Consider the following 25067-nt stretch of genomic DNA (forward strand, 5'->3'; position numbering starts at 1 on the left):
CCAAGAGACTGAATGGAAAAGGCGCACTGTGTGTAGAGGGTCACCCAGTGACTCGTAGAAGGGACCCCAATCCACAGTAAGCACACATGAATTAAGGGTGGTGGTGGAGGGTGCTAACAGTTCGGTTTCAGGGTGTTGAAATTGGCAGTAGCGTATATGTCACAAACTGCATATTTGCAAAACTAGCACAGCAAGTTGAATTGCACTTGTATATTTTAACAGATAATGTTTTCCTTTTACCGTGTAACATCATAGTACATCCCTACCCTACGGGCTGTACCTCTGATTCTCGGCCAGCATGCAGCAGCAGCCGTGCTTCCTAGCAACAGCAGCAGAAGGCACAGCTCCACATTTCACTTTTACTGCTCAACATCATAGGCTTGCATGAGACCATTCCATGGGCGGTACTCCTGATGCACTGCAAGCATGCATCAGCAGTCCTAAGCTACCCAAGTGCAGAAGGAGGCATGGCTAAACATTTCACTTTTACTGTGTAACATCATAGCACAACCCCATTCCATGGGCCATACTCCAGACTCACCACCAGCGTGTAACAGCAGTCCTCAGATCCCCAGCAGGAGGCATGGCTCCATGAGGCCGCCTCAGGGCAGGGGCTCCTTCACACTCCGCTAAGCTCTGTGGCCTCTCTTATTGCAGCTCCCGGGACATGGAGAAGAGGGAGATGGGCTACTGTGGCACAAACTGCCTGACTTGGACACTGGTCACAAGCCCACACTACAAGATCCCCGCACAACGTAGGCTCCTTTGCTTAGCTCCATCCCTTGCCTTTCAGTGCTGCTACTGTGCTGATCATGCTCCTAAGGTCAGGCATGCCCCTGAAAAGTGACCCCTCTCATCATATTCTCCCTGAAAGACAACATCTAATGCAAATTAGCCTCCAGGTGCTTCAGGCTGAGAAAATGCAATTTTCTAAAATTCCCGTTCCTTTAATATTTATTGAGTTTAATTTTTTAATAGATATTTAACACAGTCTTTGAATTATTTTTCTAGCGAGCCCCTAGTCTGAGATAGCAGAATTAATGTCATATTGCTTCAAGTGTTTCTCTAATGACCAACCAGCGTTTTTAAGGTGTAAATAGCATTTGGGGACCAGTCACTGTAAGGACATGTTAATTTTAAATGTCTACATGTCAAACCTTTCAATTCCATTCACCCTACATTTGTGCTACAATGCCTACTTATGGGTGAATTTCATATATCTAAAAGAGAGGTTTTCGCCCCTCAAAAGGGGTCATTTTGAATGGGTTTGCAGTTTTAAACTTGCAGCAGACAGGCTTCTATGGTAGGACTTGAGTCATGTTTGTGCTGTTACACAAGTGAATGGGTGGCACATTAGTCACATTAGTCAATAGGTGATATTTTTAAATGTCCATGTCATGGGTGTACTTTAGGCACTATACATCCTGGGCTTATAGGAAAGTTAAATATGCCAGTTATGGCTTTAGGCAATTTTGACCTGTTTTAGTGGTCCGAGCACATGCATTGAGGCAGATAAATATAAATAAAATAGCAGATGCATCAGTTCACAAAAATGGGAGTGGCCAGTGAAGAAGGGCATTTTCTCACACTAACCACGAGACTTATGATGTATGCATCCTTGTATGTATCCTTGCAGGTGTTCTTGCTTATCATGAGACATGACGTGTGCGTAGGATGTTTCTGCTTACATAATCTTTGGCAGTGCTGCTATTGGCATAGGCACATCACGCTATATTTACTATGACAATTCCTTAGAAACATCATTGGCTATATAACCTTGACACTCCTCCTAGCAGCAACAGGTTTCAGGCAGTAGTACTTCTCAGAGCGAAACAGCGGAGGTGAGTTGTATCCACCAATCTATGCTTTTTTATAAGTTTGACTGCTTAGCAGAGTAGCTTCACTGTCTTCAATTCGATGGTTTATTCAGTTTTGAACAACTGTTTTTTAACTTTATGAACTAATGTCAATCAGGACAGCAAAATATAGAATCGCATATATTTAAACAGATAATTTATAAACAGAGCATGTGATTGCTCTCAGCACTTGCTGTCAACCGTGATACTTCTGCCTCTGTGTCCGTGTGTAATAGTCTAACGGGTGGTAATTTGCATTGTGTGCTTTCAGTGGAATCTGTATATTTCTCTTATCCTTAGCAGTCCATGTTGACACAGTATTTTCTATTGCTGGAAACCAAACATCCCAATTTGTTCTTGCTTTTTAAAAATAAAAATCTTAAGAGATCTCTCATTTATTAAATATTACAACTATCAATTAATGGCAAACACAGGGGCATATTATCAAGACAGGCATTAACATTATCGCCACATTAGCGGCAGAAAACTACCGCTAAAACGGCGATAATGGGCTTGATAATATGCTCTATAGAATTCCAATTGAAGCTCAGGTTAGATGTCCTTCACATCTAACATCAGCTTCAATTGGAATTCCATAGAGCATATTATCAGTTTTCTGCCGCTAAAGCGGCGATAATATTATCGCCTGTCTTGATAATATGCCCCACAGTCCGCAAGGCAAAGCTGATGCATCATTCACAGTGAAACCAGGAAACGTTTCACCGCGCCATATTACAGGACTTGAGTCGTGAAAACAATACGAGGTGACACTTAACTACTGGGGCAATGGGAGTGTGGAAAGGATGACAATAGCAGGTCCTTGAGAAAGTCTCATTTGGACATTGCATTGTGCATACATTAATAGACCATCAAACAGGTCAAACAGCCTAAAACAAAATAAACCTTTAACACCTCACAAATTCAGAATCAGACACACGCCATGTCTAACAAATACTTCAATCTAAGGATTAAAGGCTGCAGCATCTGCCCTGGGAGATAAATGGAACGTTTTGAAACCAGACTATGGGGCATATTATCAAGCCAGGCGATAAAATTATCGCCGCTTTAGCGGCAGAAAACTGCCGCTAAAAAGGCGATAATGGCCTTGATAATATGCTCTATGGAATTCCAATTGAAGGCCATGTTAGATGTGAAGGACATCTAACCTGAGTTTCAATTGGAATATGATATCTCAAATTATATCACTCACAACATCATACAGAAAATTGCTCACACACCCACTTATACCATCATACAACTTCTCATGGCTCCACTCACACACCCACAAAGCCAACATACTCATTCACACACTAATTAAAGGAGTCACACAACTACTCACTCATCTATAGAGCTCCTCTCACAACCACTCACTCATTGGTACAGCCACTCAGGAGAGGCCTTTATTTCAGCATCATTTGACCCTAATGGTGCTCCTATACTTAGGATTGCTGGCTTTGTCAAAGTACTTTCTCCAGGTTCTCTCCAGACACTTACAATCCTTTTTTGAGGCAGGTCAGTGGGCATTAAACTGAAGAGATTTTTTGCTTTGCTGTACACTCCTATACCATCTTGCAGGCTAGACCATGTCCAGCAAGTAAGTGATCCACTCAATAAAACTACAAGTGTAAAGATTGATCTGGTCTTGTTGCCTCCAGTTTTATTTAGACCAGTGTTCTTCCAGAAGTCTGGCCTGTAACAAGGGGGGGAGGAGAGGAAGGGACAGATAGAGTAATATGAAGCAGAAACTGATCTCAAACAAGTTAAGGGTGAAGGGCTCTGCACCTGAAGATTAGTCATATTACTGAAAACCAGGTCAATGGTGTGGCCTCTCTCAAGAGTGGGGCCCTCCACTAGTTGCAGCAGCTGTAGAGACACAATATCTGGTAAGAGGTTCTTAGAGGTTGGCGTCAATAGTATGTATGTTGAAATCACTGAGCAAAGTGATGTTGGCCCTGTTTATAACTAGACCCGCAACCAAATTTGGGAAGAGCCTGTAAAAAATGAGCAGGCGAGCCCAGCACTTTATAAAACAACATTCCAGAAAAGGTAAAAGTGAATCCAAAAAGCAGACTCTCACAATTTTGAATCTGAAGAGATGAGAACATGCCCTTTAGGGTTTTCTTGTTGATTATACCTATGCAACCACCTCCTTTTCCCAACCAATCTAACTTATTGATGAAGTAACCAGGGGTAAGGCTTGGATGACATCGGGTCCAGAGCCCTCATGTAACCTGGTTTTGGTATGGAAAAGCTCATCAGGTACCAATTCCATTAGGAGATGGTATATATCCAATTTATGTCCTTCCAAGGAGTGTCCGTTGACCAAAAACAAGCTGCTGCAGGTGTTGAAGTAACATGTACCTGATTAAGGCCAAGCTGGAGATTCCAGCCGCAATAGTCACAATAGTCACTGACCAACAAACATTGACAAGGTATATTGAATGGAGATATGAGTCAGCTGCAGAGGTTTGAGGAGCTCGTAGTTTACTGGTGGTGTACTATACCTGATTTTGTCAATAAAGTTTAGCACACCTTTGACGTGCCAGCAGTGCATCCATTTCATGCCTCCATGTAGCTTCTTTCTTTTAGAGAGGCCCAGGCAGAACACTAAGTGCATCAGCAAAAGTTGGTGCCTAGCAATGTGCAAAAAATCAATGAAAGCGTGCATAACCAGTACAGTTTGCCCTTCGTGAGAGCCCCAGCCCAGCTCAATTCCACAATTTCCCCAGCTCCAGGTAAAGTATATTTAGTTCAACATTCACGCAAAACAAGTTTTAAAAAGAGATTAAAAATTATCTTAGATCTGCGATGCTTGGAGGATGTGGAATCCCAGCCGGGTCCAATACACCCACACTGCGGCGGCCCACCATACCCACTCCCACATCGACCTGTTCCTTTTGCCGGCCACCGACTGCCAATTGGTGTCGGGGGCTGATATTCTACCCCGGGGCATCTCAGATGACTCCCCCGTCTCCTTCTGACTCTGGACTCATCCCGAAGGTGTCCCGACGACCTGGCGTATGAACGCTTGGTTCCTGCAGTACAGGGACTTCATTAAATCCCTTGAACGAGAGCTGTGGCAATACTTCCTGATCAACACGGGATCGGTTGCCTCGCGGGCTATGTTATGAGAGGCTGTCAAGGCCGCTATGCGGGGAGTGCCTAGAGACTTGGTTCATGTATGGCGTGCTGCCCAGGCCGCCCGCCTTGCACAACTGGAGGCCCGCGCTGCACTGTTGGAGGCGGCCCAGGCCACTGCTTACAATCCTGACTCCACCCGGCAACTTGCTTTCCTCCGCGAGGAGATTTGTCAGGTTTCCTGGGACTCTGCTAAAATGCTTTGGCGTTCCTCGGTGGCTCACGTGTACGGCTGCGGTGATAAAAACGGCAAATTGCTCCAAAACTTAATCTCGTACCCCAAGGCGGACTGCGTCATCCCGGAAGTTTGCGGCGCAACCGGATGTCACCACTCCACCTCGCAGGCCATTGCCCAAGCCTTTGCAGGGTACTATGCCAATCTGTACATCGCCAGGCCTTCCACGGTCTCTTTGGCTGCGGTGCTGTTGGAGACCAGGACCCAACTGCCCCATCTCCCCTAGGACGTTTCCGAGACCCTAGATCTCCCCCTTTCCTCGGAGGAGATACAAGGGACCATTTCACTCATCAACTCGGGCAGGAAGCCTGGGCCGGATGGATACCCGGAGAATACTATGCAACCTACTGCAAACTACTGGTCCCGCACCTGGTGGCCCTCTTCCAACACGTGATGGACACAGAGTTTTTCCTCCTGAAACGGATGTGGCCACCATTGTGGTCCTCCCAAAGACACAGTCGCCCTCCCTGCCTGTGCGGACTACCGCCCTATTTTCCTCATCAACACTGAGGTGAAAATCTTTGCTACTGTACTGGCCCAGTGGATCCGCCCTCACTTACACATCTTAGTTCACCTGGACCAGAGCGGTTTTATGCCCGCCTGAGGCACTCGGCACTCCATCTCGCCCTTGTGCGCCGCCACCACCTCCCCCGTACCTGGCCCTGCTTCTCATCGATTTTGAGAAAGTGTTTGACAGGGTTGCTTGGGGTTATTTGGAGGATGTTTTTGAACTGATGGGGTTCGGCCTTCCGTTCCGGCGCCTCATCCGTGTTCTCTACTCCAGTCCTTCGGCGAGGGTCTTAATCAATGGGGTGCTCTTGGAGAAATTCCCCATCTGGAGGGGCACTCGCCAGGGTTGCCCACTCTCGCTGCTCTTGTACGAGCTGGCAATGGAGCCCTTGGCCTCTCTTATACGCCAAGACGCTGGCATCCGTGGGTGGGCTTGGATCCTTTTCGGGTCAACAAGATCGCTCTTTACGTCGACGACGTCCTCCTTTTTCACCTGGCGGATCCTGAGAGCTCCAGCTCGCGATGTCTGGCGGTCCTCTCTTGCCTTTAAATGGGTCTCGGGCCTACGGCTTAATCTGGCGAAATCCACCCTGGTGCCTCTCCATCCATCATGGGACTGCTTCGATTGGCAGACGAACATTCATCTGCGTCGGCTGTCCTTCAAATATCTGGGTGTGTGGATCTCCCTAATCCCAGAACTCGAATGGGCCCGCAATATTACACCCCTGGTCAACAACACAGGAGCGGACCTTCGGAAGTGGCAGTCCCTCCATCTCAACACCCTTGGCAGGTTTTTTGCATATCTTACAAAATGTCTCCCTTCATCTTTCGGGGAGCTGGTTCCATAAAATTGATGGTATTTTCACCCGGTTTCTCTGGGGAGGCGGGAGACCGCGGATGTCCCAGGCGCTTTTGTCGCATACCTCGCTATGAAGGGAGCATGGGAGTCACCAACCTCCACCTTTAATATCTAGCTACGAGACTCATCGTGGTCCACGATTGGTTTGCGGGTGGCTGGTCTGACCCAGCGTACCAGGTGGAACTCCACTCAATGGACTTCCCGCAACTCACGGCTTATTTATATGGATCTCCCCCTAGCCACCAGGACAGTTTTCTTGGTTTGGCGCAAGGCACTGCGCCACATGAAGTGGGACCGGAAACTCACTAGACAGATGCCTCTGTGGTGTGGTGAGTGGCTGCGTGAGGCCTCGTCCCTTTCAGATTTCCAACGCTGGGACGTCATCAGGATCTCGCTTCTTGGGGATGTCTGCATGGGGGACCACATCAGAACCTTTGCGGACCTGCAGCAGCGCTACTCCCTCCATCCCTCTCAATCTTACAAATACTTGCAACTTAGACATGCACTCCGCGTCCACATTCTATCTCCCACCTCCTTCCTGGAATTTAGTCCTCTTGAAGCCCAGGAGATGATGGGGAATTTGGGTGGGGGGGTGACGCGGATCTACGTCTCTTTGGTGAATAATGGCCTCGCATCCCTAGACTCGCTGCGTGGCCTCCTGGGAAGGGTGGCTGGGCCCCATGGAAGATGCAGATTGGAGGGATGCCCTCATGGCCCCCAAAACACTGACAGTCTCCTCCAAGCTGAGGTTAGTTCAACTTTATTATTTGCATGTGGCTTACCTCACCCCTGCGCATCTTTACAGCGCCCGACTGCGGTCCTCATCGAACTGCGCGTGCTGCGATCACGCTCCTGCAGACTTCTACCACATGGTTTGGCGGTGTCCGGCCCTGGCGGCCTTCTGGGCGGGGGTGGAGCTGGAACTCACATTGTCCCTTTGGTGGACGGTCCCACACAAGCCAGTGCGCTTTCTCCTGGGGGTGTTCAATGGCCTTGATGGTTCCCGAGCCAACAAACGCTTCCTCGGCACGGCGGTTGCGGTGGCAAAGTGAGACATTACGGCACTCTGGTCTCAAGCCAAGCCTCCTAGCGTAAGGAAATGGAAATGAGGGGTTGACTGGTGTAGGAACAGGAGTAATCCCTCTTTGAAGCCCGGGGTTGTCCTGAACGTTTCAAGACGGTGTGGGGCAAATGGTTCATTCAAATCCCCTAAAGGGGTTGCGGGTGTGTAGGCTCCTTGCCATCTACGGACATTATTATAGCCTGCAGTATGTCTTATGCAGCTCTGTCTCCACTAGTGTGGCTGTAAACACTTGTCTTAATGTGCTTGATTTTGCTACCACTGTATTGTTTGATGTGCTTCAAATCCAATAAACTTGATTATCAAAAAAAAAAAATGATCTTAGTCAAGTTTCTTAAAAACAGTGAAAACAATCTAGTCACACCCACAACAACGTCAAACGGTACTGTGACTTTGCAGCCATTAAAAGTTGCCAGTGGTTTAAGAGCTGTTGCAGGAGATCCCTCCAAGGGCAGGGGGCTGGCACTGGTGCTGGGAGGCAGCAGCCCTCGGCTATTAGTGGATGGAGGGGGAGTCACTCTGATGTGGTTCACAACAGATGTTGGAGCCCGTGAAGGTTACTACTCCAAAAGGAGGGAAGGCTGATTGTATTTCAATCCATGAAATAAGGGGTCATAGACTGCTCCAATTACTGGAAGAGATGGCAATACTCAGACTTCACTGCATAAGGGAGGCAAAAGCAGAGCATCACACTTCTTTTACAACCAGATTACTGCAACTTCATGAGTTACCTACTGTCACTGTGCCACAGGCACCAAGAGACTGAATGGAAAAGGCGCACTGTGTGTAGAGGGTCACCCAGTGACTCGTAGAAGGGACCCCAATCCACAGTAAGCACACATGAATTAAGGGTGGTGGTGGAGGGTGCTAACAGTTTGGTTTCAGGGTGTTGAAATTGGCAGTAGCGTATATGTCACAAACTGCATATTTGCAAAACTAGCACAGCAAGTTGAATTGCACTTGTATATTTTAACAGATAATGTTTTCCTTTTACCGTGTAACATCATAGTACATCCCTACTCTACGGGCTGTACCTCGGATTCTCGGCCAGCATGCAGCAGCAGCCGTGCTTCCTAGCAACAGCAGCAGAAGGCACAGCTCCACATTTCACTTTTACTGCTTAACATCATAGGCTTGCATGAGACCATTCCATGGGCGGTACTCCTGATGCACTGCAAGCATGCATCAGCAGTCCTAAGCTACCCAAGTGCAGAAGGAGGCATGGCTAAACATTTCACTTTTACTGTGTAACATCATAGCACAACCCCATTCCATGGGCCATACTCCAGACTCACCACCAGCGTGTAACAGCAGTCCTCAGATCCCCAGCAGGAGGCATGGCTCCATGAGGCCGCCTCAGGGCAGGGGCTCCTTCACACTCCGCTAAGCTCTGTGGTCTCTCTTATTGCAGCTCCCGGGACATGGAGAAGAGGGAGATGGGCTACTGTGGCACAAACTGCCTGACTTGGACACTGGTCACAAGCCCACACTACAAGATCCCCGCACAACGCAGGCTCCTTTGCTTAGCTCCATCCCTTGCCTTTCAGTGCTGCTACTGTGCTGATCATGCTCCTAAGGTCAGGCATGCCCCTGAAAAGTGACCCCTCTCATCATATTCTCCCTGAAAGACAACATCTAATGCAAATTAGCCTCCAGGTGCTTCAGGCTGAGAAAATGCAATTTTCTAAAATTCCCGTTCCTTTAATATTTATTGAGTTTAATTTTTTAATAGATATTTAACACAGTCTTTGATTTATTTTTCTAGCGAGCCCCTAGTCTGAGATAGCAGAATTAATGTCATATTGCTTCAAGTGTTTCTCTAATGACCAACCAGCGTTTTTAAGGTGTAAATAGCATTTGGGGACCAGTCACTGTAAGGACATGTTAATTTTAAATGTCTACATGTCAAACCTTTCAATTCCATTCACCCTACATTTGTGCTACAATGCCTACTTATGGGTGAATTTCATATATCTAAAAGAGAGGTTTTCGCCCCTCAAAAGGGGTCATTTTGAATGGGTTTGCAGTTTTAAACTTGCAGCAGACAGGCTTCTATGGTAGGACTTGAGTCATGTTTGTGCTGTTACACAAGTGAATGGGTGGCACATTAGTCACATTAGTCAATAGGTGATATTTTTAAATGTCCATGTCATGGGTGTACTTTAGGCACTATACATCCTGGGCTTATAGGAAAGTTAAATATGCCAGTTATGGCTTTAGGCAATTTTGACCTGTTTTAGTGGTCCGAGCACATGCATTGAGGCAGATAAATATAAATAAAATAGCAGATGCATCAGTTCACAAAAATGGGAGTGGTCAGTGAAGAAGGGCATTTTCTCACACTAACCACGAGACTTATGATGTATGCATCCTTGTATGTATCCTTGCAGGTGTTCTTGCTTATCATGAGACATGACGTGTGCGTAGGATGTTTCTGCTTACATAATCTTTGGCAGTGCTGCTATTGGCATAGGCACATCACGCTATATTTACTATGACAATGCCTTAGAAACATCATTGGCTATATAACCTTGACACTCCTCCTAGCAGCAACAGGTTTCAGGCAGTAGTACTTCTCAGAGCGAAACAGCGGAGGTGAGTTGTATCCACCAATCTATGCTTTTTTATAAGTTTGACTGCTTAGCAGAGTAGCTTCACTGTCTTCAATTCAATGGTTTATTCAGTTTTGAACAACTGTTTTTTAACTTTATGAACTAATGTCAATCAGGACAGCAAAATATAGAATCACATATATTTAAACAGATAATTTATAAACAGAGCATGTGATTGCTCTCAGCACTTGCTGTCAACCGTGATACTTCTGCCTCTGTGTCCGTGTGTAATAGTCTAACGGGTGGTAATTTGCATTGTGTGCTTTCAGAGGAATCTGTATATTTCTCTTATCCTTAGCAGTCCATGTTGACACAGTATTTTCTATTGCTGGAAACCAAACATCCCAATTTGTTCTTGCTTTTTAAAAATAAAAATCTTAAGAGATCTCTCATTTATTAAATATTACAACTATCAATTAATGGCAAACACAGGGGCATATTATCAAGACAGGCATTAACATTATCGCCACATTAGCGGCAGAAAACTACCGCTAAAACGGCGATAATGGGCTTGATAATATGCTCTATGGAATTCCAATTGAAGCTCAGGTTAGATGTCCTTCACATCTAACATCAGCTTCAATTGGAATTCCAGAGCATATTATCAGTTTTCTGCCGCTAAAGCGGCGATAATATTATCGCCTGTCTTGATAATATGCCCCACAGTCCGCAAGGCAAAGCTGATGCATCATTCACAGTGAAACCAGGAAACGTTTCACCGCGCCATATTACAGGACTTGAGTCGTGGAAACAATACGAGGTGACACTTAACTACTGGGGCAATGGGAGTGTGGAAAGGATGACAATAGCAGGTCCTTGAGAAAGTCTCATCTGGACATTGCATTGTGCATACATTAATAGACCATCAAACAGGTCAAACAGCCTAAAACAAAATAAACCTTTAACACCTCACAAATTCAGAATCAGACACACGCCATGTCTAACAAATACTTCAATCTAAGGATTAAAGGCTGCAGCATCTGCCCTGGGAGATAAATGGAACGTTTTGAAACCAGACTATGGGGCATATTATCAAGCCAGGCGATAAAATTATCGCCGCTTTAGCGGCAGAAAACTGCCGCTAAAAAGGCGATAATGGGCTTGATAATATGCTCTATGGAATTCCAATTGAAGGCCATGTTAGATGTGAAGGACATCTAACCTGAGTTTCAATTGGAATATGATATCTCAAATTATATCACTCACAACATCATACAGAAAATCGCTCACACACCCGCTTATACCATCATACAACTTCTCATGGCTCCACTCACACACCCACAAAGCCAACATACTCATTCACACACTAATTAAAGGAGTCACACAACTACTCACTCATCTATAGAGCTCCTCTCACAACCACTCACTCATTGGTACAGCCACTCACATAACCATTTACTCATCCATACATCTATTGATGCAATCAGTCACTCACATACCCACACACTCACCCATATTGCCCGGAGCACAACCACTCACCCACCCACACAAACACTCACCCACTCACTCACATACGCATACAATCACTAACATAACAACTTACACAACCATACAAGAACTCTTACAAATGCCTACTCACCTGTAAAGCTATTCACATGGACACCACTTATTCTTTAATAATCACTCACACACTAACTCACTTGACTAAACACCTGCTCAAACAGCCACTCACCCATACAGCCACTTACATACACAGTCACCCACTCATATAGCCATTCAGACACCCACTCACTCACCCTTACAGTCACTAAAAACCCAGTTATCCACCCATAGAACCACTCACAAGGCTGCTCACTCACCCATACAGCTACTGACGCATCCCCTACTCACCAATGTAGTCACTCACAAAGCATCTCACACACCCACACATCTACTCACACACCCACTTATACACCCATATAGTGACTCATACACCAATACAAATAAGGATACATACGGGCACACACCCACTCACATAATATATGTGAGAAGTAGTATCACTTAGTAGTAGTGCATCTAGTATACTAATTTAAATTTTGTAGTAAATTAGTATATATGTTTAACACACATAAATTCTTAAAAACACATACACTCACTAGATGATGTCATCAGTGATGTCATCTGTGATGTTGGTTGAAATGTCATTAGTGGTATCATCAGTGATGTCATGAACGTTTCTGAGAGTTAACAATACATACCAAGATACTGCATAAGATAAAGTACCATACTTTTTGTTCTTCTGAGTGATACTGTTTATAATATATGTCATCTGAAAGGCACTGTGACTGTCTGTTTCAGTGTGAATGTGGGTGTCAGAGTGGCTGTATGGGTGAGTGAGTAGATGTGTGAGTATCTGTACATGTGTGTCAGTCACTGTGTAAGAGGCTGTATGGGTGGGCGAGTGCTTGTGAGTGGCTGTACTAGTGATGGGGATGACTGTGTGAGTGGCTCTGTGGATAAACATGTATGTGTGTGAGTGGCTGTATAGGTGACTGAGTGACTGTGTGAAAGACTCTATGGCTGAGTGACAGGGTATGTAAGTGGATGTATGGGTAAGCGTGTGGCTATTTGAAGGGTGTATAAGTATGTGACTAGGTGTGTGAGTGGCTGTTTTGTATAGTACGTATTTTTGTCAGGGGCTGTACAGATGAGTAAGTGAACTTGTGAACAAATGTTGGGACAACTCCTGGTGACAACCACGGACCACGCACGCAACCTGGGCTTCATCCTAGACTCCTCGCTCACAATGACCAAACAAGTCAACGCCGTCTCATCCCCATGATTCAACACCCTTCGCATGCACCGGAAGATCTTCCTTTGGATCCGCACCGAAACCAGAAAAACAGTCACCCAGGCCCTCGTTACTAGCCGACTGGACTCCGGGAATGCCCTCTATGCTGGAACAACCGCCAAACTCCAGAACCGTCTCCAGCACATAAAAAACGCCTCCGCACGACCCATCCTCAACATTCCCCGCCGCAACCACATCTCTACACACCTGAGAAACCTCCTCTGGCTCCCCGTCAGCAAAAGGATCACGTTCAGACTGCTCACGCACGCACACAAAGCACTCCACAACATGGGCCCTGAATACCTCAACAAACGACTCACGTTCTACACCCCCACCCGCCAGCTACGGTCCACCAACCTCGCCCTCGCCATCGTCCCACGGATCCGCTGAGCCACCACAGGAGGAAGATCCTTCTCCTACCTCGCAGCAAAGACCTGGAACTCCCTCCCCACTCACCTTCCACTAACCCAGGACCACCACAGCTTCAGGAAGCACCTCAAGACCTGGCTCTTCCAGCAGTAGCAGCACCCCTTCCCCTAGCGCCTTGAGACTCTCACGGGTGAGTAGCGCGCTCTATAAATTCCATGATTGATTGATTGATTGATTGATGTATTGTGTGAATGGATATGTAAGGAAAGTGGCTGTATCTGTGAGTGAGCAGTTATATGGGTAGCTGTGTGGGTATATGAATGGGTATGTGAGTGGTTGTATGGGTATATGAGTGAGTATGTGAGTGGCTATAAATGTCTGAAAGTGGGTGTGTGAGTAGTTTTGTGGGTCTGTGAGTAGCTGTATGGGTCTGTGAGTGGTTGTGTGAGTGACTGTGTGGGTGACGTTGTGGCTATGTAAGTGGCTAGATGAGTGAGTGAACTTGTGTGTCAGTAGTTGTAAGGGTCTGTGAATGGATATGTGAATGGGTATGTGGGTATGTGAGTAGGTATATGAGAGGTTCTATGTGGGTACGTGTGGGTTCTGCAGACGATGTTATTGGAAATGTCATTTGGGATGTCATAAGTGATGTCATTGAACATGCCTTGAGTGACGTAATATGTGAGGTCATAAGCAGTGCATTGTGAGGGTGTAAGTTATAGTTAGCCTAGGTAACTATAACTGGTGAATTTATATATATATATATGTCACAGCGGGTTCACTTCTCCCGGGTTCCCAGGCGCTCTGGGAGGTGCGTTACCAGTGCGGTTGAACCAAACCGCAATTCAAAAAAATCAAAACCTCAGAGGAAGTAATTGGTCGCACTCCAGCAGTCTTCTTTTCAAAAAGTCTTGATTTATTCTTAAATCTTTTTCATTTTTCAGCCACAAAAAAACACAGATAAACCCACACGTTTCGGTATATCCATATACCTTCATCACGGTTGGTTTGTCACATGATAAATCACATTTTTAAAAGAAACCCTTTACAGGAAAAGCTGTGACATAATTTCCTGCTTTCTACCAGAATTTACCCAATGCTTCTTGTGAGCTGTAGTCCTGTTTTTTTGACAGTTAGTATATCTACATTTTTATTTACAGCTAATGCATTCAGTAATATATATTATGTTCATTATCATTCCTAAACTATGCTTAGTTGTATATTTAACAACAAACTGTGTGTGTGCTGACATTTATTTTTCATGTTATCCTGTCCCGCTCTATTTCATGTACCCCTGGTACTTTAAGAGCAGTGGCTGCCAAGAGAATCATATGTGTTTTTTAATAGGTATAGGTTATTTTGTCATTTTTCAAAAGCCCTCCAGTGGGCATTTGTGGAAAGATCGCACTGCCTGTGCTTTCGTACTCTCCTGCACTTTACTCACTGTCTACCCTCCGGTGGGTGATCCCCAAATTTGGCATGCTATAACTTGGACTTTGTGTACAAATAATTAAAAGCATAGTTAATAGAAAACATCTTTCCTGATTGCATTACTTTAGGGTAGCAGACAGTTTTTACAGGTGTATGTAAAGTTCCTCTGACTGGTTCAAACCAAAAGGTGTCATGGTGCTGAAATGTAAGATATGCCGAGACTCCTTTTGTCACAAAGTCTTCTCACTGTTGCCTCCTCGTTCATTGGCCAGTACGGTCTCAATTCCATAAAACTTCAAAGCTTTTCAATTTGCATTATGGTATGTCTCCATGTTTTTTGCCACAGCGTTGTTCCTGTCTTTGTTTTTCGTGGCACGTACGTGTTCCAGTATGCGTTTTTTTAAGTCACAGATGGTACTGCCTATGTACTTAAGCATACAGGGGCACTCAATTACGTATGCCGTATATTGGCTTTTTCATGTTAACAGGTCTCTGATTTGCCAGATTTTATTGTTTGCTATTGTGACTTCTGTTACTGGTTTCGCAATTTCACATACTTTACATTTGTGGCATTTAATAAAACCCTTTGTGTTGAGCCATGTTTCCTTTTGTTTTTTCGCTTTAAAATGGCTGTGCACTAGAAGGTCTTTCAAGTTCCTGGCTCTCTGGTATGTTATTATTAGATGGGGACCAATTTTTTTGCTGATAGTTCCATCCATACGGAGGATTTTCCAATTATTTTTTATTATTTCGGCTATTTGTTTGGACTCTTGACTGAAGTCCATAATGAGTCTTATGGGTTCCCCGTTAGTTGGTTCATCAACATTTCTTAGTGCCAGGCATTCTTCTCTTGTTTTTTCATTTGCTCTATTCCAACATTTATTTATTATGTTTTTGCTGTATTTTCCATCCTTGAATCTTTTTATTGTTCTTGCACTGTGCTTTTTCCATTCCTCCTCCTCACTGCAGATTCGCCGCAGGCGGAGGAACTCCCCGTATGGTATACTGGAGATAAGGGATGGCTGGTGAAAACTTGTTGCCTCCAAAGTCGCATTAGTTGCCATACTTTTTCGATGTAATGTAGTTTCCAAGCAGTTGGTTTTTACATAAATTTCTGTGTCCAGGAAAACTACTCTTTCATTACTTGATTTATACGTGAATTTTAGATTGGGTATGCTTGTGTTCAAAATTTCATAATATTCCTGGAAATCTGCCTCATTTCCATTCCAAATGATGAACAAATCATCTATGAATCGTGTCCAGCTAACTAGCCGTTTTGTATGCTTTTCATGCTTGATGTTCTATGCTATCTCTTTCTCCCACCACCCCATTACCAAACAAGCGTAACTGGGGCTGAAGGAAAATCCCATAGCTGCTCCGTTTTGTTGACAATATAGCTCATCCCCAAATAAAAAGACATTGTTGGTTAAGCACAGATTAATCATGATCAATGAAATTAGCCATTGTTACCAGAAGGGAGCCTTTTGCTGACAAAATTGGTCTCCCTGGTGGTTCTTTTTGATTTTTGTGGAGCTTTGGGAGGAAATACATTGTTGCTGAAATTGGAAAGTCCACTGATAAGTATTTGCTTTCATCTTCATCAATTAAACTGTTTGATACCCATATCTTGATTTTTTTGTCGATTTTTTGTTTAATTGATGTTGTGGGATTCGTTTGTAATTTTTCATAATAGTTACAATCATTTAATTGACGGTGTGCTTCCGTGGTGTATAGAGTTCGATCCCTTAACACCACGTTTCCCCCTTTGTCTGCCATTTTGATTTCAAATTCATAATCATTGGCCAATTTTTCGAGGGCCTCTCTTTCCGTTTTGTTCAGATTGTCTTTATGTTTTGATTTTTTCATTTTGTAGAGATCATGTATAATAGCTTCCTGGAAAATGTCAATTTTATTTCCTGGCGCTATTTGTGGATAAAACTTGGATTTTGGTCTTTTTTCACTCAAACCAGCCCCTAATTGTGGGCATGCTGTCTTCAAGGAGATTTCTTCTCCTTCTTCTGCGTTTAGGTTGAGTAATGTCAAGAAATCTTTTGACTCCTTTGCCAGGAGTTTTGATGTTGGTTTCGGCAATGCTTTTTATTAGCTTAGGTCTATTTTGATTTTCAATGAAGAATTTTGCCAGTTTTATTTTCCGGATGGATAGATAAAGATCTATCCTTGTTTGCGCTAAGTCCATTTTTTGTATGGGGCAATAAATAATACCCCGTTTTAGTAGTGAGATTTCTGCGGAGGATAGTTCCTGTTGTGAGAGATTTACTACCTGAAGTTCATTCTTCATTGATCCTTCCTTTGTCTCATACTTCGGGTTTTCGTACCAATCCTTTCGGATGAAGTGCTTGCTTATCCGTTCCCTTCGTTTTGACCGTCGCGTTTTCTTTGCTGCCACGGTTTCCCTCTCCCTCTTCCTCGAGGTTTCCTAAAAAGGGGATATGCGCCTTGTCCTGCAACAACGTCAGTGGCAACAGAATCAAATAGTGCAACGACAACCTCCTGGAGCCTGTGATGGCACTGGGGACTGCCAACCCCCAGGGCCAGCTCCTGCAGTGTCCCAGGGTGCCCAACCCCGGGACACTGCAGTTTGCTATGGCAGGGCAGGATCCTCGCGGCTCCCACCCTGTCATAGCAAACTGTGGTTATGATTTTGGAAGAGAGAGCAGGAAACCTGCTCTCTCACTTGTATAAAACCATAGAAATTCCCCCGTTATAATTAGTTCAGCTAACTATAACTCGCGCCCCCGCAATACACTGCTGATGACGTCACATGTTACATCACTCATGACATGGTCAGTGATATCACTGATGACATCTCAAATGACATCACTGATGACATCATACATGTGATAATTTGATGCATCTTCTCACACCCTAATATAACCTTTGATACACCCACTCTAAATTACAGAATTCCATTCTCAAAACCATAGACACTCCAACAGCAATAACTACATACACACTCACTGATTCTTAGGTTTACACACACATCCACTCACTCACCCGTACAGTCACTGATACTTATGGTCACTCAGTACAGGACTATCATATGCACTCATACACCTATATAGACACTCACACACCATCACTCATCCATATAGGCACTCACACACCTAGTGAGTCATGCAAATAATTAATCACACTGCCATTTACTCACCTATACAGTTATACACACCCCAGCTCACTTACTCATACAAATACTAGCACATTCTTACGCTCTTATACAATCACTGATACAAGCACACACTCATCCATACAGCCACTCATACAATCACACACTCTCACGTATAGCAATTTATGTACTCCAGCACACATATATACTGCTTTTCCCATATGTAGTTACTCACACATGTACCACTGAAATATACATTCACTCACTAACATACCCATACACACACTCACCCACCCATACAGTCTATCACAGATCCACTATTGAAACCATGCCCCAATGAATCACCCACTCACACATCTATGGACAGAGTCACACACACCCCACCCACACAAACACTCAGGCACACATACAGAAACTCAGACAACCAATCAATAACCCATATAGACACTCATGTAGCTATTTGCAAACCCATGCAGCCGCTTACACACCAACAGAGAGACGGATGCAGTCACTAACCCATGCATTCAGTAAGATACGTTTAATCACTCACTTATAGAGTCAGTCACGCACCTACTAATTCAGACAAGTATACACCCACTAATTCTTCAATAAGCCTTTCCCTATATATATTAAACATATTTAAACTTTACTGAAACACACAGTCACTGGATGATGTCATCAGTGATGTCAGTGACCATGTCATGAATGATATAATATGTGACGTCATCAGCAGTGCATTGCGGGGGCGCGGGTTATAGTTAACTGAACTAACTAGAACGGCCGAATTTCTCTGGTTTTGTACGAGTAAAATGTCCAACTAACTATAACATCCCTGATACCTGTGGTTTTTTCAGTGAATATATATATAAAATATAAAATATATATATATATAAAAAATTCCGCGAACTGCGTAAAGTGGGCGCACGGTGCACGAAGCGCACCGCGCGACCACAGCGCGCGCACGGTGCGCGCACGGTGAAAAACCTTAAAAATAAATAAATACATAACTTAGCATTTAAAAAACCGTACAAATTTACTGAAAAAACCATAGGTTTCACACACATTATAGTTAGGAATTAGCATTTAAAAAACCTTGCAAATTCACTTAAAAAAACCATAGGTTTCACACATGTGATAGTTAGCTGGACATTTCACTCGTGAAAAACCATTGAATTTCCCCCGTTATAGTTAGTGCAGACAACTATAACTCACGCGACCGCAATCCTCTGCTGATGACGTCAGATATTACATCACTGTATTTAGACACTTATTTACCCATGTCTTCTTCCATTAATTTTTAGCTATACATATATTACAAATATTTTTTTTTCCAGAAAGACACATATGTCATCAGTGATGTAATATCTGACGTCATCAGCAGAGGATTGCGGTCGCGTGAGTTATAGTTGCCTGCACTGTGAAAACATTTTGTTTGGCCATTCGCGAAAGCTCCGTGTAACTCCATGGGTGATCCACAGATTTAACATGACTGAAAACAAAATGATATATACATATATCGTAAACACATGCCAAAATCACAACCACATCCACTGTGCGGGTGACCTACGGCTGGAATGGCTCCAAGTTCCAGATACACATTTTCTTCTTGCAAAAGCGAGACAAAAGTGGGTACTTTAGGTATCCAATTATCAATCAATTATCAATTCATTATTGCAGCACGTCCACTGAGGTGTTTCGGCTGATCCCAATCTTTCTCAAAGTGTAAAAGACCCACAAGCCAGGGAGAGTTTTTAACATCATCATCTTAGATATAAAGATCCTACTTTCAAAAGCACTTTTTCTCTCTCTTTTTTCATGGAAAAGAAGTTCATAAAATGTAAAATTCTAAACATCTTCTGATGTCTTTTTTTTCTCTTTTTTATAATTCTTCTTTATAATTTGAAACTAACTTTATTTACAGTGGATGGTATTAAATTCGTAAGAGGATGAAGCTAATCAGTGTAGTATTGGGCCAGTGCACAAACCACATAATCGACAACGTTAATCATCAAAAAATTATTTTCCTCTTTTCCATATTTTATCTCCTGATGATTATACTCTCATTTATCGAATTCACATATCATCTACAAAGGATCCACGGTTTATATTCTACAAATACATCTCATTCTATATATTCTGACCTTCAAAATATGTGCGATGACCCACAATCCACACTCTTACCATACTGAAGGATGGAGCAGTACTACACAGAATAAGTCTGCAGCTGAATGAGGCAGTTTTGAAAATGAAGTCAGTTTAAAATGATCCTATGAAGTCAAGTTTAACACATTAAATTTGACTGGATGGTGTAAGTAATGTACTGATTAAAAGTAAGTTGATGTGTGATTGGGTATGAGAAGTAAGTTTGAAATTGTATACACTCAACCACACCTGAAATTTGGACTTAATTGTTAGCATGCTGCTGTAGAGACAGCTGTGAGCTTGTGACCTGCTGCTGTCAGAGAATGTTACATTGTTGGTAACCATGGAAACAGAGCTACAGAAGTATGGGGGGAGGTAACAAATAAGGCTACAACATCAATGCGAGAAGACATTGGTCGTGAAAGAAATAGAGAACAAAACATTGAGTCTAAATTTAGGGATTTGTAGGAAGTAGTGTGGAAGTCGAAGTGTTTAGGAATAGTTTTTAAAAAAGATTTCAGTTTGCCATGCGGTTCTGTGGATCCTCTGTGAGGTTACTCTGGGGCCATGCTGAGACTCTCAGATCCATTCATGGATCTGCGGATCTCACCCACAACTGCTACAGAATTGGGCTTTCTTTAGAGGAGTCAAACAGAGAGTTAAGATATATGACCATTCAAAAGAGCTGTATGATTAGTAAGAACATTAAATGAAATTAAAGCAGTGTTTCTATTTGTTTTCAGCTTCTCTAACCCTAAAAGCAAACCTGAATAGGGAGTCCTTAATGATTGCCTTGTATGAAAGTGGTCTATTATTCTTTTTCTTGGTTTGTGTCTGCTTTCTTGAGAAAAGTTTGAGAACCCAACACTGAGAAAACAAATACTCACCAACTATCACATTTAACAGGTATATGAATTTAGCTGTGCCATAAGAAAACAGTTGATAGAGAAGGACTGATTGTGAGAAAGGTAGATGAGCAGGATGTTTGAGCAAAGTAAAAGGAAATGTTGGAATTGAGTAAAAGATGAAAATGAAGTAAAGTGTATTTACAGTAAGCTATAGTTACTTTTCACACATAATAATATAGCTATACATACAGTAACAGAGCAAAGGGTATAAGGATGCATGCACTACATTCCCAGAAGGAAGCTGATGTGTGCAGTAAGTCACTCAGAGAGATAATGATGTATTCAGCTATATAACTAACTAAAAAGTACAATTTAAGCTGAGGAACCCAGAGAGAAATTAAAGTATATAGCAGGGTCTGTAGAGATTGTAAAAGGTATAGTGAAACAGTAATGTAGATAACTATCTATACTGTAACACACATGTAGACAGAGGTTCAAAGCAATAGGTCTGTAATACAGGAATGACATATAAATAAGTACTGAAAGACTCTAAGTAGACAATTTCTAGAAAGTAACCCAGGAGAAATTACACACAATGTCACAACCATATGAATAACGGTACAGATACTCTCAAATTCTCTGACATACCCATATGGATGCCCTTATATCCAAGTACAAACCCATATAGAGTCTCTCACACCAGTCCACATAATTATTCAGATCTCCTTTATTCCCATGCATACACTTATACAGACAGTGTGACACCCTCTCACATACCCATATAAAGACTCTCACATCCACTCAAATATGCATGTAGACACACTTATATCCATACACATACCTACAGACTCTTACAACCTCTCACATACTCATATATATACAGTCACAGCTTCTCACATACCCATACAGACACTGTTACACAGGCACCCTTACACCAATTGATATAAGTATATAGATACAGACACCCTTAAACCCATTCATATGGCTGGAGACAGACCCTGAACTCCTTTCAGAAACTCATACAATCCTCTTTTATTCTGTTTCAAATACTTATCGAGACAGTGTGACACCCATTCACATACTCATACTTAGAGGCTTACACCCTCTTACATTTCCATAAAGACACTTTGATACCAATTTACATACTTATACTGTGACTCTGGCATCCTCTCATATACCCACAGAGAGATTCACACCCTCTTAGATACCCATACATAGACTATCACATACCCTCATAGCCATATAGAGTCATAACCATTCACATACTTGTACATAGACTCTTAAACACTCTCACATATTCATGTGGACATCATTATATAGATTCACATAACCAAACAAAACCTTTAACGTCCTTTTACATACCCATTTATAGACTGTTAGACCCTGTTATATACCCATATTGGCATCAATATATTCATTCACATACCTATGCAGACACTTTGACACCCTCTCACATGTCCCTACATATACCCTTATACCCATTCACATACCCATACAGCGACTCCCACACCCTCTCACAAACCCATGTAGACACATTCATACCCATTCACATACCTATACCAACACTATCACACCCTATAATTTTCCCATGGAAATACTAACCTGGGCAGAGTCTGTGTAGCTGTGCTACGCGAGGCTACCCAAAGCAACAAAAAAACTCCACAATGCTGCACTGAGTTACGCAAGCATGTGGGGTTGCTTGTTCTGCATGCTCTCGTATTCTCACGCATACAAGATGTTTTTTTGGGGGAAAATATCGCGCAAACTTCACCACGCGGTCGTCAATGGGCGCGGCCTTCTTGTTTTCCTACTCTTTGCATGTTTCTGGGGCATGTTTCTTATCCTGCTCTAATCTTTTCAATCCTTTGTTTTTTACACTGTTTTCTGATCGTTTTTATTTATTATCTATCCCTCTCTCTCCTTAAGTGTATATTTTTCATTTTATTTCTACTTTTTACTGCGTTTTTTTGACATTTTCCTACTGTTTTACATTACTTGCTCTTTTACTCTCCTACTTCTCCTGGCTTTATTTTTTACTCCTACATTTTCTTTTCGGCCTCCCAGAACCATGGCTAAAGGTACCACTACCTCCTCCACTAGCAAAGGGACGGTGCCCGGAAGGGGTGCAACCCCGGGCCCTTTTTACCGAGGTGGAGGTGGCCGCCCCTTGTTTTTTTGTTCAGCGCCACCTCCCCTTGACCTTGGCAGCAGTGGGCAGGCCTGGCTCTGTTAACGCTTTCCAGGAGCAACACCGGCAGTGGGCTAGGGTGCGACGGGCAGTGTTTTGCTGCACTGAGGTCCGGAGCACCCATAACCAGCTGACCCACCGGTGGTCAGACATCTTGGACCGGGAGCAGAACCTGCTGGACCTGCTGGACCTGTTAGGTGTTGAGCTTGTGGGGATTGGTGAGGAGCTAATTATAGAAGTATTGTGTTTTCTGTTCTGTGTTACTGTTATTGTGAATATAATTTTTTTCCCAAATTGCAAGAATGCTGCTGCTTACATTGCAGGTAAGTTAGGTTTAAAAATCTTCTGTGATTGTTATTCTTCTAGACACTAGACAGGTGTTTGCCGCTACTAATCTTACTTGTTTGCATCTTTGCGCTCGCTTGGGCTGATTATCTAAGAGAGTTTAGAGAACTTAAGTTAGGTAATGCTAGTTTATATTAGTTGGTAATTTTTTAGCGGTCTGCATGGCACATCCTCCGTCACGTCACGTGCGGCTGAGTGCTGACTTAAGTCCTTAGTAGAACCTTTTATAATGTGTTAGTGAGTGAGTAATATAGCAACTAAGTCATCATCAGCAGAACATCAGCAGCAACCAACAAAAAAATTGGTGAATGCAAATTTATGCATGAGTCCTCCATCTTTGCATTTTTTAGGCCTAAAATAGATGGAAATGCAGACTTAGAGAACAATTGGCCCATCTGGAATTGGTGAGCTCGGTTAGGTGGTACTTAGGTTTAGGATTGTGGAATCAGAATGGAACACTGGATTAGTCATATATAATAACTAGACAGTCCGAGAATCCTGCGATACTGCTAGTCGATCAGATTAGATAGGTCAATTTTATTGCAATTATTGTTTCCAAAAACCTTTTTTTGTGTGTTTTTTAAAGTATTTTATTTGTTTCACACCAATCATTAATGTTTGTCTCTTTCTTTATTATATCTTACATGATCAGCACCCATGGGCAAGAAGACAGGGAGCTGGAGAAGATGCCTCCCAGGGCCAGGACCGCTCCTCTACTGAGGGCTCTGCTGCTGGCCACAATATTTTCTCCTGTTGTTAATATTAATAATTATATTTCCCTAACTTTTACTGCACTTTATTTTATTCCAAACTATTATTTAGGCTTCCTAAATCAAATTTTTACCAAATCTTCTTCGATCTATCTGTTTCTAAATTTTTGTTATCCCTGCCTCTAACTGCCTCTGCTCTGACTCTCTGTACTACTACCCAGTTGGCTACTCTTTTTTAAAAAAAGTTTTAAAACACAGATTCACCAATAGCTTAATACACTAAATCCAGTCCTTTGGGTTGTCCTCTTCTAGTCTTCTTCAGAGGCTTTTCGACAATTGCAAACCAACAAAATGTCCTACCAGATATTTTGCTATTTTTGATAGGATAGGACATACTACTACTGTCTACTCTACTCTAGTACCCAAATTTCTTGTGAACAAAGGTTGAAGAAGAAGACACCCTTTACTTAGCATTAGAGCAATAGCATTAGCGGCGGAAGTTGAGTAACTAATGGCCTCTTCTATCTGACTCCAACTCTGCTGGGAAAGTTTTATGGAGAAGACTAAGAGTCAGACAACCTTGATAGATGAGTTAAACGATAAGGGAAAGAAGGATGGAAGGAGGAAGGACGGGCGAGATGTAATATCTGACTGGCAGATAAGGATGAGTGGGATGCATAGGTGGCTGTTTGGAATCAGATGCATGGGTGGTTGTAGGATGGGTGGAATGTAAAATAAAAGACAGACAGACAGCAGGAACGGCGAATGACATATAAGAAACTAAGCCCCCGAAGAAGGGCCAGAGGGGCCCGAAATGCATTGGGCACAAAAAAACGAAAGAAAGATTTA

The 25067-nt window shown here is 43.1% G+C and overlaps 1 protein-coding gene across 1 annotated transcript in view; it reads left to right on the forward strand.

The window, feature by feature from the left end:
• LOC146809199 (uncharacterized) overlaps window positions 1-25067 on the forward strand; it is a 67926-nt gene that overhangs the window by 4222 nt on the left and 38637 nt on the right. Inside the window, exons 2-3 of the mRNA XM_085614842.1 lie at window positions 9091-9256; window positions 10227-10274. Coding sequence (XP_085470968.1) covers window positions 9091-9256; window positions 10227-10274 — 214 coding nt within the window. The remainder of the gene's footprint in view (window positions 1-9090; window positions 9257-10226; window positions 10275-25067) is intronic.

Source organism: Triturus cristatus, chromosome 7 (genome assembly GCF_964204655.1).
Source record: "Triturus cristatus chromosome 7, aTriCri1.1, whole genome shotgun sequence".
NCBI lineage: Eukaryota > Metazoa > Chordata > Amphibia > Caudata > Salamandridae > Triturus > Triturus cristatus.